Source organism: Oncorhynchus nerka, linkage group LG6 (assembly GCF_034236695.1).
Source record: "Oncorhynchus nerka isolate Pitt River linkage group LG6, Oner_Uvic_2.0, whole genome shotgun sequence".
Lineage (NCBI taxonomy): Eukaryota > Metazoa > Chordata > Actinopteri > Salmoniformes > Salmonidae > Oncorhynchus > Oncorhynchus nerka.
In genome coordinates, this window is record NC_088401.1 from 52,705,870 (window position 1) to 52,720,715 (window position 14,846).

The following is a 14,846-nucleotide window of genomic DNA, read 5'->3' on the forward strand; positions in this document are numbered from 1 at the left end:
TTTATATATTTTTTTGCAAATGTATTAAAAAAACATCAGAAATACCTTATTTACAGAAGTATTCATACCCTTTGCTATGATATTCGAAATTGAGCTTCAGTGCATCCTGTTTCCATTGATCGTCCTTGAGATGTTTTTACAATTTGATTGTATTCTACCTGTGGTAAATTCAATTGATTGGACATGATTTGGAAAGGTACACACCCTGTCTATATGAGGTCTCACAGTTGACAGTGCAAGTCAGAGCAAAAACCAAAACATGAGGTCGAAGGAAATGTCCATAGAGCTCCGAGACAGGATTGTGTCGAGGCACAGATCTGGGGAAGGGTACCAAAACATTTATGCAGCGTCGAAGGTCCCCAAGAACACAGTGGCCTCCATCATTCTTAAATGGAAGATGTTTGGAACCTCCAAGACTCTTCCTAGAGCTGGCCGCCCAACCAAACTGAGCAATCAGGGGAGAAGGGTCTTGGTCAGGGAGGTGACAAAGAACCCGATGATCACACTGACAGAGCTCCAGAGTTCCTCTTTGGAGATGGGAGAACCTAACAGAAGGACAACTGTCTTTGCAGCAATCTACCAATCAGGCCTTTATGATATAGTGGCCAGACGGAAGCCACTCCTCAATAAAATGCAGGATAGCCCGCTTGGAGTTTGCCAAAAGGCCCCTAAAGGACTCTCATGAGAAACAAGATTCTCTGGTCTAATGAAACCAAGATTGAACTCTTTGGCCTGAATGCCAAGCGTCCCATCTGGAGGAAACCTTCCACCATCCCTATGGTGAAACATGGTGGTGGAAGCATCATGTTGTGGGGATGTTTTTCCGCGGCAGGGACTGGGAGACAAGTCAGGATCGAGGCAAAGATGAACGGAGCAAAGTACAGCGAGATCCTTGATGAAAACCTGCTGCAGAGCACTCAGGACCTCATACTGGGGTCATTATTAACCTTTCAACAGGACAATGACCCTAAGTACACAGCCAAGACGACGCAGGAGTGGCTTTGGGACAAGTCTCCGAGTGGCCCAGCCAAAGCCCAGACTTGAACCCGATCGAACATCTCTGGAGAGACCTGACAATTGCTGTGCAGCAACACTCCCTATGCAACCTGACAGAGCTTGAGAGAATCTGCAGAGAAGAATGGGAGAAACCCCCCAAATACAGGTGTGCCAAGCTTGTAGCATCATACCCAAGAAGACTCAAGGCTGTAATCGCTGCCAAAGGTGCTTCAACAAAAGGGTCTGAATACTTACGGCAATGTTATTTCAGTGATTTCTTTCATGGATTTGCTAACATTTCTAAAAACCTGTTTTTGCTTTGTCATTGTGGGGTATTGTGTGCAGATGGAGGGGGGGGGGAAACAATTGAATCAATTATAGATTAAGGCACGTAACAATGTGGAAAAAGTCCGAATGAACTGTATATGGTTTTTGGAAAGTCCATACAGGCTACTACTGCTAAAACTAAAATTAAAATGTGTTTTCTTTATATTACAGAATTTAGTATTCAATAACTTTTTCATTCAAGTAATAATGTAGTAGTTAAGGCACTTAACATGCCATTGAACAGACCATACACTTAAAAAGCAGACTAATAATGGACTTTAATATTTCAGACATACGGTACCATTAAGGTAGGCTGGGTACCAGTCTCTTTAGCTAATCCCAATTGGCAATGAAAAGGAGTGGAACGTTAGGTAAAGAGACTGGTACTCAGACTACCGGTAAGGCATCATTGAACGTAAACAGTTGTGAATTGCATCTCAATGACAATGTGTGTGATTACATAAAATCTCCATTGTCTCTTTAACCCATTTGTTCTTTAAAATGATCCATGTCTATTGCCACGTTCACGTGCTAGTTGGAACTACAAAACTCTGAAATGTCCAACTTGTAAGTCGTGCCGCGTTCAACCGGTTAGCAAGTTGGACATTTGAGTTTCCTAGTTCCCGACTAGCAAGTGAACACGGCATGACTCACTGAGCTTGACTTTTAATTCAACACTGTGCGCAAAAGGCAAAAAAAAAAAAAAGGCCAGGTACTAATAATACAAAATCATTCATTAAATACACAGTGGGTGGAGTGGGGTTTGAGGAAGGTAGCTCGGATTTCATCTGACCTTTCATTTCCTTCATGTTACATATGGGCTTTGACATGTGGATGAAAGAGACCTAATGCAACATGTTGGGTTTATTCATTAAGTAAACCGCTGGTAATCAGGGGAAGTCCCAGTTTACAGGGCAAGTCGGCCCGAGGCCACATGTTTCCATACACCTGGCCCCCCTGTATCTGACCCCGGTGCTGCTATTCTCAAGTCTGCCTTTATGCATCACGGCGGCATATCTTATCAGAGTATATTCTTTGGTCTCCCGCGGCCCACTGCCTCTCTACCTGTACAGTATGCCCATTCAACAACAGTGATGCAACATTGTCTATGTCACAGCTGATCTTTTTGAGCCCAAAGCTCTGCATGCACGTGTTATTCTAAAATGAGGAAAATCAATAAAATCATGGTACCAATTTCAAATGCGCTTAGCTAACCACTTGGGACCAACTTGTCCTCTGTGCACCGCAGTACAGAACTAGCAGCCCTGTCCGTCTCATCTGCACCACTCACAGTATAACAGTCCTGAGTGTACATAGCCATTAGTTCAGTAGCTGCACCACGCAATGACCCCATATCATCAAATCATCACATGGGGCCTTCTCAAGCCGCCTCCATTATGTCTTCAATGATGGCTGTCTCCCGCTCCACCAGCTGGCTGGTTAGGTCTGGGGGCTGCAGTTCTGGCGGCTCCAATGGCACCAGCACCATGGTGGCAGTGGTGGAATAGGAATTGGGTTGCCCCTGCCCCTCTCTCCCCCCAACCCTGCGGCAGCAGATACAGCAGCAGACGCAGGCCAGGCAGTCGTGCACGTTGTGCCTGAAGAGGCGCCGACACGGGTGGCAGAACTGGTAGAAGAGTAGCATGAAGAGCACGGCCAGGCTGTAGCAGATGAGCAGCTGAGCCACCAACAACGGGGCACACACGTACTCATAGAAGTCCGACTTGTGGAAGTACCAGAGGGTGATGAGCGCGCCGTTCTCCAGGAAGCGTCCGCCGTAGTAGGCGGCCAGGCGGCCCCAGCGCTGCTTCTTCTCAATGAGGTCGCGGTGGCCCAGGTCCAGCTGCACGGCCGACCAGCAGAAGATGTTGATGCAGGCGTACAGGAAGGTAACCAGCGACAGTACCACTGTGGTGCCCAGCTTGCTGAAGTTCTTCTCTACGTTGTCGGGCAGCGAGGCGCGTCGTGCCCAGAATTCGACCCAGGGCAGCAGGAAGAAGAAAAGAAGGTTGCCTAGGCCAACGGGGATCACCCAGTAGGTGAGCGCCGTGCTGAACAGTACCAGGGAGGTGACGCGCGTGGCGATCTCCAGGACCCGCCACAGGATCATGCAGAGGTAGGCGGCCGGGCGCAGCCGCACCTTGTAGTCGTCGTAGCGGATGTTGATGGCCAGCACGCTGCACACCAGGGCCCCGTAGGTGACGGAGATGAGGCAGATAATCATCAGAGTCACTGGGATGAACACAGAGACAAAGCACTTGTTAGACCCTCCAAAACAAGACATACAGCATTCACCATTAATGCCATCAAGAGAACGCTTACTTCTGACGGGGAGTAAGTACTTCTCCTGGATGGTGGCGTACAGCTGCAGGGTGAGCTGAGGGGTGGAGCCAAGGAAGGCCTGGATGACGGCGGTGCGTTTGAAGGCGTTCCGGTGGGTGGCCAGCTTGCGCTCTGAGTGGCCAATCTCCCACTCCATGGACGTGCCCTGGTCTTTCTTCAGCTTGATCTTCCTGGAGATGGTCACGTACGGCTCCTCCTTTTTGCCTGCCTTAAAATAAACCATCAGAGCCTCGAAACACCTGAGGACAGAAGAGGGCCATTGAAAATTGAGTAATTTCACATAACCACCAAAGGGCAACACGGGCTAACAAAAAAACATTGTCTTGTTTATTTTCAGTCAAGGGTTTGTATTATCATTCAATAAATATCATATTTTGCTTCACATTTAAATTTGAGACTGAAATGTGACATTTATATATGACTCCACCAGAGGGCAGTCTATGTGACAGCATGACTGAAACCTAAGCCTATAGCACTGAAACCTAAGAAGGGTGTGTTCCCTTCCCAGAGGTAAATGCTTTCACTGTTCACTGATAAACATGTGGTGTAGCTCTCCTTTACGTCTGTTTATGTTGAATAGTACCAGTGCAGGGGTTAGCTGTACACAAGACACTTAATAACATCCAATGTATCCACACTCAACTACTAAATCACACAGCACGTGGCTGGAATGTTGTCTTTCAGACCAAAACAGCTCCTACTTTGGACATGGGCTTTAGGGGAGAGAACACACAGACAGGCTGGCTACTACTAGGATTCACTTCCTGGCAGCTCAGCTTTGTGCTGCTACGAGAGCCCTCTGGCATACAGTCCGTCAGCCATTTTCAGCCACTGTGTTTTTTCAGCTGTTGTGGTGCTGGTGGAATCACGTTGGCTGTGACCTTGCGGTGCATAACCAAAACATGCCGCCTCTCGTCTTTGACTTCAACTCTCGCTGAACTGAGAGATATTTAAAGGAGGGGTAGGGAAGGCACTGTGTGCCATCCACAAGCTGCCTCATCGCTCGAGTGGTACTACAATATTGGTAGCCCATGCATAAGAATCGAGGCCATCTTGTCTGATTGCACAATCGTGAAACTAAGGTCCACAGATGGAGAGAAGTAGCAGGCACAAGACTGATTTACTTCCAGGGAAATTTGGCATCATAATGCAGCTGAGAATGAGTGCTGAGTCAGTCTAGCCAGCCAACACTGAAAAAAAATGACTAAGAGACTAAATGCATTACACTTACAGGAAAAAGCACAGCTGAGAAAAAGGTTGGCTGGCAGAATCAATATGCCCGATGTCCACAGCAGCATCTAATGGTACCATTGGCTGAAGCAAAGTGCCTACTGCCAGGTAATCACTCCCAGGCCATAAAAATCACTTTGCTCTTAGCTTACAGTACAAGTTCTTGTAAAAAGAGCAAAGTAAAACACACATGCAATAAGGAACTTAAAAAGGGGGGGCTGAACTTCCTGGTTTGGTCTTGTTTTTCAGCTTGGTTATTAAGAAATGCAGTGGCCATGACTGAATTAAATTAGTTGTCTTGGGGGGGTAATGTGGGTGTCTCGTGTGTGTGTGTGTGTGTGTTCGCAAGTGGCAAGTGTTTGTACAATCACATTGTTAAAACAGTTCACAGCTAGTCACTCACCCTTCTAGATGACCCGGTTACACTGTTTTCAAGTTGTGTGTCTTGAAGTCGCCTAGGCTAGATAGTGCTAGCCAACTAGCTTCAGCTGGCTGGTGTGGTTTGACATTGGATAGCCCATTTCAATATGTTACACAATGTAAATGGGACAATATTTTCATGAAGCACATACAGTACACGTCCAAAAGTACGTGGAGATGTGCTCAAACATCTCATGCCAAAATCATGGCCATCAATATGGAGTTGGTCCCCCCTTTGCTGCTATAACAGCCTCCACTCTTCTGGGAAGGCTTTCCACTAGAGGTTGGAACATTCCTGCGGGGACTTGCTTCCATTCAGCCACAAGAGCATTAGTGAGGTCGGGCACTGATGTTGGGCGATTAGGTCTGACTCGCAGAATTGATAAACCATTTCTGTATGGACGGGGGCATTGTCATGCTGAAACAGGAAAGGGCCTTCCCCAAACTGTTGCCACAAAATTGGAAGCACAGAATCATCTAGAATGTAATTGTATGCTGTAGCGTTAAGATTTCCATTCACCGGAACTAAGGGGCCTAGCCCGAACCATGAAAAACAGCCCCGGACCATTATTTCTCCTCCACCAAACTTTACAGTTGGCACTATGCATTCAGGCAGGTAGCGTTCTCCTGGCATCCGCCAAACCCAGATTCATCCATCGGACAGGCAGATGGTGAAGTGTGATTCATGGTGGCGAGCTTCACACCACTCCAGCCGACACTCGGCATTGCGCATTGTTCCAGAGGCAGTTTGGAACTCGGTAATGAGTGTTGCAACCGAGGAGAGACTATTTTTTACACGCAACGCGCTTCAGCACTCGGCGGTCCCGTTCTGTGAGCTTGTGTCCTACCACTTTGCGGCTGAGCCGTTGTTGCTCCTAGACGTTTCCACTTAACTATAACAGCACTTACAGTTACAAGGGCAGCTCTAGCAGTGCAGAAACAAACTGACTTGACAATACCACGTTGAAAGTCAGAGCTCTTCAGTAAGGCCATTCTACTGTCAAGGTTTGTCTATGGAGATTGCATGGCTGTGTGCTCAATTTTATACACCTGTCAGCAACGTGTGTCACTGAAATAGCCAAATTCAGTAATTTGAAGGGGTTGTCTGTCCACATACTTTTGTAAATAGTGTATTTTAACACTTTCAATATTTGTATATTAATTTCTACAATTTATAGTTGGTTTGAGGTTTGTCACTCAAATTTGGAGCTATTGCCATTTTCATATATTGTCCCATGTTATTTAATGATGGTCCCCAACTAGCCCCATAGGGATATCAAATGTCAAACCAAATTGACCACGAGCATTACGAACGGGTCAGCTGCACCTGTGCTCCGAATTTATGATCACTTGGGTGCTGCCAGTTGTGGGCAGGATTTGAGAAACCCTGCTTTAAGGCATGGGCTGCAGTTCAGGCTTTTGTTTTCATAGAAAATGTCACAAAAGGGAGGTTTCATCATCAGGAAATACTTTCAACATGCTCCTTAAGGTCCAGTAGAGATTTCTCACCCTGTTATGCTTAACAGTGCTTTGACATAACACCCACAAGAGACATTGGTGCCAAAAAAAAAAGATCAATTTTGACCTTCAGACAAATTCAATTTCTTTGAGTGTTTGCACTAAGTTAGCATTTCAGAATACAGGACATCAAGACACCAACCTTTCCTCGCTGTGTGTAAACACTTTCAGAGTTGCATGATGGGACAGGGACAGTAATGACTAAGTATGTAGCCTCCTCTGCCTCGGAGGATAATTATAGTCTCTTAGACAAGCTGTGACAAGGGTCACTCAAGCTGGGAACCAACCTGACACTATACAGAGATTCCCAGTTGGCCATGTGACATCTTGTCAACATACAGTATTATCTTAGAAAGATTCGAAGCTACGTTGCTTGTGAAACTTTACTGTGTGTTCATTCATTGACATGTGCGAATGTGAGTTACAAGACGGATACAACCCTGTGAGCTAGAGTCCTTGCCTGTTACTTGGTAAAGCAAGCCGTGCAGTCAACAACATTCAAACCCTTGGGTGGAGTTGCTAGGCAACATGCAATATTGAATTGCGCCTACACAGCAGATGATCTGATGATGATGATGACATCATCCACCATGCTCCACAGGAAGTGCACAGCAGATCAGCCCAGAGCGGAGATGTGGCCTGTGGGAGTAACTGGAACTAACGCACAGCTGTTTATCTAGTGCATCTGTTTTTGACACAGTTAACCGTTCACTTAGAAACAAAATATGGTTTAAGGCAGGAAAATGTCAGGACGGGAATGATATGTAGCTTCCTCTACGGAGGGAACCACATCCCCAAACAAGCCACCCTCCAGAGTATGATTATAGAACTGTGTAGCTGTAGCAGAAAAACCCTGAAACCGAACCTTGATCTAGTTCTTCTGAAAACAAACAAATAAAAAAGGTCTGATTCTCACTGATCAGCACTGCTACAGTGAGGGAGTGGGGGAGCATGGCTGTAAACAGTGTGCCAATGTGATGCCTTGTGCGGGCTTGGAAAATGCCTGCAAGTCAGTCACTTGATTTGTCATAAAAGGTGGAGCTAGTACAGTCAGAGGTCACGCCAAACCTGCCCTTTGAATTGAACATATACCGTGCATATACAGGAAAGTATTCAGACCCCTTGATGTTTTCCACATTTTGTTATTTTACAGCCTTATCATGATATTGATTGAATAGTTTTCCCCCCTCATAAATCAACACACAATACCCCATAATGACAAAGCAAAAACAAGTAAAACATTTTTTTGCAAATTCATTTAAAAAAAAATGAAATACCACATTTACATAAATATTCAGACTCTTTACTCAGTACTTTGTTGAAGCACCTTTGGCAGCGATTACAGCCTTAAGTCCTTATGGGTATTTTATTGTATTTTTTTTATTTAACTGTGCAAGTCAGTTAAGAACAAATTCTTATTTACAATAACATATACCGACCAAACCCAGACGACGCTGGGCCAATTGTGCGCCGCCCTATGGGACTCCCAATCACTGCCGGTTGTGATACAGAGTGGATTCGAACCAGGGTGTCTGTAGTGAAATTGATTAAATTTCACTACAGGTTTTAAAACTACAGGTTTTAAAACCTGTTTTCACTTTGTCATTATAGGGTATTGTGTGTAGATTGCTAAGCACATTTTTAATTTTTATTTAATCCATTTTAGAATAAGGATTTAACTACAGCTCAGCATTCAACACCATAGTACCCTCCAAGCTCCTCATCAAGCTGCAGGCCTTGGGTCTCAAACCTGCCCTGTGCAATTGGGTCCTGGACTTTGATTGGCTGCCCCCAGGTGGTGAAGGGAGGAAACATATCCAAACATATCCACTTCGCTGACCCTCAACACTGGGGCCCCAAAAGGGTGCGTGCTTAGCCCCCTCCTGTACTCCCTGTTCACCCACGACTGTGTGGCAATGCATGCCTCCAACTCAATCATCAAGTTTGCAGACGGCACAACAGTAGTGGCCTTGATTACCAACAACGACGAGACAGCCTACAGGGAGGTGGTGAGGGCACTCGGAGTCAGGAAAACAACCTCTCACTCAACGTCAACAAAACAAAGGAGATGATTGTGGACTTCAGGAAACAACAGAGGGAGCACCCCCCTTTCCACATCGAAGGGACAGCAGTGGAGAAGGTGGAAAGTTAAGTTCCTTGATGTACACATCGCAGACAAACTGAAATGGTCCACCCACATAGACAGTGTGGTGAAGAAGGCACAACAGCGCCTCTTCAACCTCAGGAGGCTGAAGAAATTGGGCTTGTCAAAACCCTGACAAACTTTTACAGATGCACAATTGAGAGAATCCTGTAGGGCTGTATCACCGCCTGGTACGGCAACTGCACTTCCCTCAACCGCAAAGCTCTCCAGAGGGTGGTGCGGTCTGCACAACGCATCACCAGGGGTAAACTACCTGCTCTCCATGAGACCTACAGCACCCGATGTCACAGGAAGGCCAAAAAGATCATCAAGGACAATAACCACCGAAGCCACTGCCTGTTCACACCGCTATCATCCTGAAGGCGAGGTCAGTACAGGTGCACCAAAGCTGACCGAGAGACTGAAAAACAGCTTCTATCTTAAGGCCATCAGACTGCTAAACAGCAATCACTAACTTAGAGAGGCTGCTGCCTACATTGAGACCCAATCACTGGCCACTTTAATAAAATGGATCACCAGTCACTTTATACAATGCCATTCTAAGTAATGTTTACATATCCTACATTACTCAAGTCACATGTATATACTGTCTTTTATACCATCTATTGCACCTTGTCTATAGCGCTCGGCCATCGCTCATCCATATACTTACATGTACATATTCTCACTCACCCCTTTAGATTTGTGTGTATTAGGAGTTGTTGGGGAATTGTTAGATTACTTGTTAGATATTACTGCACCGTTGGAACTAGAAGCACAAGCATTTCGCTACACTTGCATTAACATCTGCTACCCATGTGTATGTGACAAATAACATTAGATTAGATAACAAAATGTGGAAAAAATAATGGGGTCTGAATTCTTTCCAAAGGGCACTGGATGTAGATATAAGGTGTTTATTAGAATAGAACCATCTATTATCTTACAATATATAACATTGAGAGAAATCTCAAGTGATATGACACAGGGCACTGCTTCCACATTCCAGTCCTAGGCTCTTCTAGATATTTGAATACTTGACACACATAGCTGATAATCACGCTTCACTTCTAACGGAGCACATTCACCTCGCAGATTCAAGGCAGTCCTTGTTGCGGAATTGAAAAGATTGAATGCAGAACACCTCAAATGAAATATGAAACACTGTTATTCTGCTTTTCTGGGTCTTTGAATGGTAAGAAATGCAGAGGTAAAGTCAACATGCTGAAGGCCTACTTTGTACAGTGTTATGGGCCACACCCGCAGCTATCTACTAGGCCGACAGTGATCAAATTGTATAATCCAAGGTTCTGTTGACACACCAAAGTTAACCAACAGTATCACTCAGATATGCTCAGTTTTGAAACAGCAACCAGACTCCACCTTAACCTTAATTCACCAGTGACAAATGACGGTTTGTTCAAACAGGTCTAGACACAAAGAGAAACCTTAACTGTCATGGGGTAGAGTGCTTTACAGAAATGTCAGTATTAGAGCCTTCAAAGTGTGTGCATTTCACACCAAAACAAAATGAGAGCTATGATTGGTGTCATTTCAGCCAATTAGATACAGTTGAAGTCGGAAGTTTACATACACTTAGGTTGGAGTCATTAAAACTAGTTTTCAACCACTCCACAAATGCATTGTTAACACACTATAGTTTTGGCAAGTCGGTTAGGAAATCTACTTTGTGCATGACAAGTCATTTTTGTTTACAGAGATTATTATAACAATTGTTTACAGAGATTATTTCACTCATAATTCACTGTACAAATTCATGTGGGTCAGAAGTTTACATACACAAAGTTGACTGTGCCTTTAAACAGCTTGGAAAATTCCAGAAAATTATGTCATGGCTTTAGAAGCGTCTAATAGGCTAATTGACATCATTTGAGTCAATTGGAGGTGTACCAGTGGATGTATTTCAAGGCATACCTTCAAACTCAGTGCCTCTTTGCTTGACATCATGGGAAAATCAAAAGAAATCAGCCAAGACCTCAGAGAAAAAAATGTAGACCTCCACAAGTCTGGTTCATCCTTGGGAGCAATTTCCAAATGCCTGAAGGTACCACGTTCATCAGTACAAACAATAGTACGCAAGTATAAACACAATGGGACCACGCAACCCTCATATCAGGAAGGAGACGTGTTCTGTCTCCTAGAGTTGAACGTACTTTGGTATGAAAAGTGCAAATCAATCGCAAAACAACAGCAAAGGACCATGTAAACATACTCGAGGAAACTGGTACAAAAGTATCTATATCTACAGTAAAACTAGTCCTCTATTGACATAACCTGAAAGGCCGCTCAGCAAGGAAGAAGCCACTGCTCCAAAACCACCATAAAAATGCCAGACTAAGGTTTGCAACTGCACATGTGGACAAAGATCATACTTTTTGGAGAAATGTCCTCTGGCCTGATGAAACAGAAATAGAACTGTTATGTTTGGAGGAAAAAGGGGAAGGCTTGCAAGCCGAAGAACACCATCCCAACCGTGAAGCACGGGGTGGCAGCATCATGTTGTGGGGGTGCTTTGCTGCAGGAGGGACTGGTGCACTTCACAAAATAGATGGCACCATGAGGAAATAATATTATGTGGACATATTGAAGCAACATCTCAAGACATCAGTCAGGAAGTTAAAGCTCGGTAGCAAATGGGTCTTTCAAATCGACAATGACCCAAAGCATACTTACAAAGTTGTGGCAAAATGGCTTAAGGAAAACAAAGTCAAGGTATTGGAGTAGCCATCACAAAGCCCTGATGTCAATCCTATAGAAAATTTGTGGGCAAAACTGAAAAAGCGTGTGAGCAAGGAGGCCTACAAACCTGACTCAGTTACACCAGCTCTGTCAGGAGGAATGGGCCAAAATTCAGGCAACTTATTGTGGGAAGCTTGTGGAAGGCTACCTGAAGCATTTGACCAAAGTTAAACAATTTAAAGGCAATGCTACCAAATACTGATTGAGTGTATGTAAACTTCTGACCCACTGGAAATGTGATGAAAGAAATAAAAGCTGAAATAAATCACTCTACTATTATTCTGACATTTCACATTCTTAAAATAAAGTGGTGATCCTAACTGACCTAAGACAGGGAATCTTTACTAGGATTAAATTTCAGGAATTGTGAAAAACTGAGTTTAAGAGTTTAAATGTACTTGGCTACGGTGTATGTAAACTTCCGACTTCAGCTGTATGTGAAACAAATGAAAAAATGTGTCTGATCTAAACTAAGATTAATTTCGGAATACCAATGACCTCAAAAATGAGGTTGATCTCATTGTGAATTGTCACATGTGCCTGGGGTATACTCATTACGGAAACCGTTTAGGGACCAAACAGAGCAAAATTGGAGTTTCTATTGGACAAATTCAGGTAGGGCCTTTTCTGCTTTGTGCCGTTTGGCAACAGAATCTGCGTAATAAATACACCTCTGGCAGTGGCAGTTCAAACCCATTTAGAAGTGGGTTGACACATTAGCAGTTGTATCTACAGTAGGCTGCGTGAGTCACATGTCTGACAGAGGTGTAAATGAGAGGGTCTATCTTAACTGTGACCCACTTCACATCTGGTCAAACAGGTTTGAAGAGACGGGAAAATACTGCCCTGATTCTAGGATAAGTGAATTTACCTTGTAGAGCATTTTACTCTCCACAGAGGCATTTCTTAGTAGGCCTGCAGCGCTGTTGCGGGAAAGAGAGTTCACTGGGGACTAACGTATATGAACCTGTGGTGCAGTCAAGTGCTCTAGTCCCTGTGAGGCAGTAGAACAGTCCTATATAAGCCATTTTACCCTCTCCTTCGAAAAGCCTCCTCGCTCACAGTTCCACCTGTCAACTGGTACGCTTCCCCAGCATCCTACCCGAGAGAGCACCAGAATGATCCCACCAATGTAGGGAGAGAGAACAGCTGATTGGGGGCCAGAGGTGAGAGCACTATTCCCTGTACCAGGAAAGCCTGGGCCTTGGGTAAAGGCAGTGCAACACTCATTACATTATTCTACTACTCAGCACTGTGATGACTCGGCACCATACCTACCTAATGAGTGGGCCCAGGAGAAGTAGATGCAAGAAGAGGACCAGGGGGCGGTCTCTTCCCAAGTCTCTATGAATGAATGTCAGCGCCAATTGAGTCAATACAGCGGGCACCAACATGAAGGTGATGGTCAACCCCATCCAGGTGTCGTCATCGCTCTTGTGGTACATGTTGCAAAGCACAGCCGCGCAGACAAACTCAGCGCAATACAACAAAGTGGCCAACACCACGCTGAAAGGGGGTTGAATGTTACTGTGGTTTACAACCAACATGACTCCGTTTTCAGAGGGGGATTCCAGGTGGAATTGCTCGACGTCCGAGATGTTTACGACTGGCTCGCCCTCTTCTTCCATGGCTCAATGACTAAAAACAACGTCACACAAAGGAGACCTATAGGGCTGACGAACGGCTCAAAGAAAAGTGTAGTTTCCAAGTGTCAGATTGTATGTATCCTTATCCAGCAACAATGTATCGACTTCTTCAAACAAAGCAGTTCAGTTTGTTATCATTCATGAATGTATCAAGTTTGTTAAAAAACGTCTTTAACGTTTTAATGTTTGCTGCGGTAGGTCCTGTCCTTTTGCCCACTTTCCACACACATCAAGAATAACTCCTTTGTGTATCAATAGCCTATATTACGTGGCATTGCCACCCGTGGCCACAATACAAAAAATACAAAATAAACCACCACCCATATAGTATCTCTAGGGTAGTCTTCCAAATCGAATCCAGTGGTTGTCGCATACGTGTAAATACGAGTCATTCTCCCACAATCTTAAAGATCGGCAAATACATTTTCCAGCGCAATGCAAAAGTCATGCCGCTGATGTCTGCCTGCAAATGATGGGCTCAATACCCACATTTACTTGTTGCAAAGCATAATCAAAACTGAAGCAATTTATTCGCTGTAGAGTCCCATTGAAAACTTGAGGAAATGCAAAAGTGAATGTTTTTGTTAGCTCCTCCACTGAACAAGAAAGCAGGTGTGTCTGAACATGCTATTGCTGCTAACTTCACACCTATGCGAAGCTAGCAACAATAACGAATAGTCGAATCTGCCTTCAAAATAAGAGTTCACAATTGAAAGTGGTGAAAAAGAATAAAAATAGTGTAATTATGACTAGATAATGGTCCAACGTTGTTATATAAATTCAACAAAATACAATAATTAGTTAATTTAACCAACAACAAAAAAAGGTCAGTTGAAATTGCACTGTGGATGTTTTAGAAATCAGAATTGCTTTGGGGTCAAAGTTATATTTCACTGTACAATCTTACCTATGGATTGTGGATCCATAAAATGGTGTGTCAGCAGTGATGGAAAAAGTACCCAATTGTCATACTTGAGTAAAAGTAAAGATATCTTAATAGAAAATTACTCAAGTAAAAGTGAAAGTTACCTAGTAAAATACTTAAGTATATTTTAGCAATTACATTTACTTTTGATACTTACGTATATTTTAGCAATAACATTTACTTGTAATACTTAAATATATTTAAAACCAAATACTTTTAGACTTTTACTCAAGTATCAAAAGTAAAAGTATAAATCATTTATTCCATATATTAAGCAAACCAGATATCACCATATTTTTATTTTACATTTTTTAAAGATAGCCAGAGGCACACTCCAACACTAAGACATAATTTACAAACAAAGCATTTGTGTTTAGTGAGTCCGTCAGATCAGAGGCAGCAGGGATGACCAGGGATGTTCTCTTGAGAAGTGCTTAAATTGGACCATTTTCCTGTGCTACTAAGCATTCTAAATGTAATGAGTACCTTTTGGGTGTCAGGGAAAATGTATGGAGTAAAAAGTACATTATTTTCTTCA

At 43.8% G+C, this 14,846-nt stretch overlaps 1 protein-coding gene across 1 annotated transcript; it reads right to left on the reverse strand.

The window, feature by feature from the left end:
- Window positions 1-1,581: 1,581 nt before the first annotated feature.
- On the reverse strand, window positions 1,582-14,017 carry xkrx (XK related X-linked). The gene is made up of 3 exons (XM_029661926.2): window positions 13,016-14,017; window positions 3,646-3,905; window positions 1,582-3,555 (listed from the first exon to the last, which is right to left on the reverse strand). The coding sequence occupies exons 1-3, from the start codon at window positions 13,363-13,365 to the stop codon at window positions 2,705-2,707; spliced, it is 1,461 nt and encodes a 486-aa protein (XP_029517786.2). The 5' UTR covers window positions 13,366-14,017; the 3' UTR covers window positions 1,582-2,704.
- Window positions 14,018-14,846: the final 829 nt, after the last annotated feature.

Bases quoted from the DNA above. Each gene is read 5' to 3' on its own strand.
- xkrx (XM_029661926.2), bottom strand. From the start codon at position 13,365: ATGGAAGAAGAGGGCGAGCCAGTCGTAAACATCTCGGACGTCGAGCAA. The intron at 3,906-13,015 runs GTAGGTATGGTG...TTCTGTCCTCAG, and splicing joins CTCCTGGGCCCACTCATTAG to GTGTTTCGAGGCTCTGATGG. The intron at 3,556-3,645 runs GTAAGCGTTCTC...TGTTCATCCCAG, and splicing joins GTACTTACTCCCCGTCAGAA to TGACTCTGATGATTATCTGC.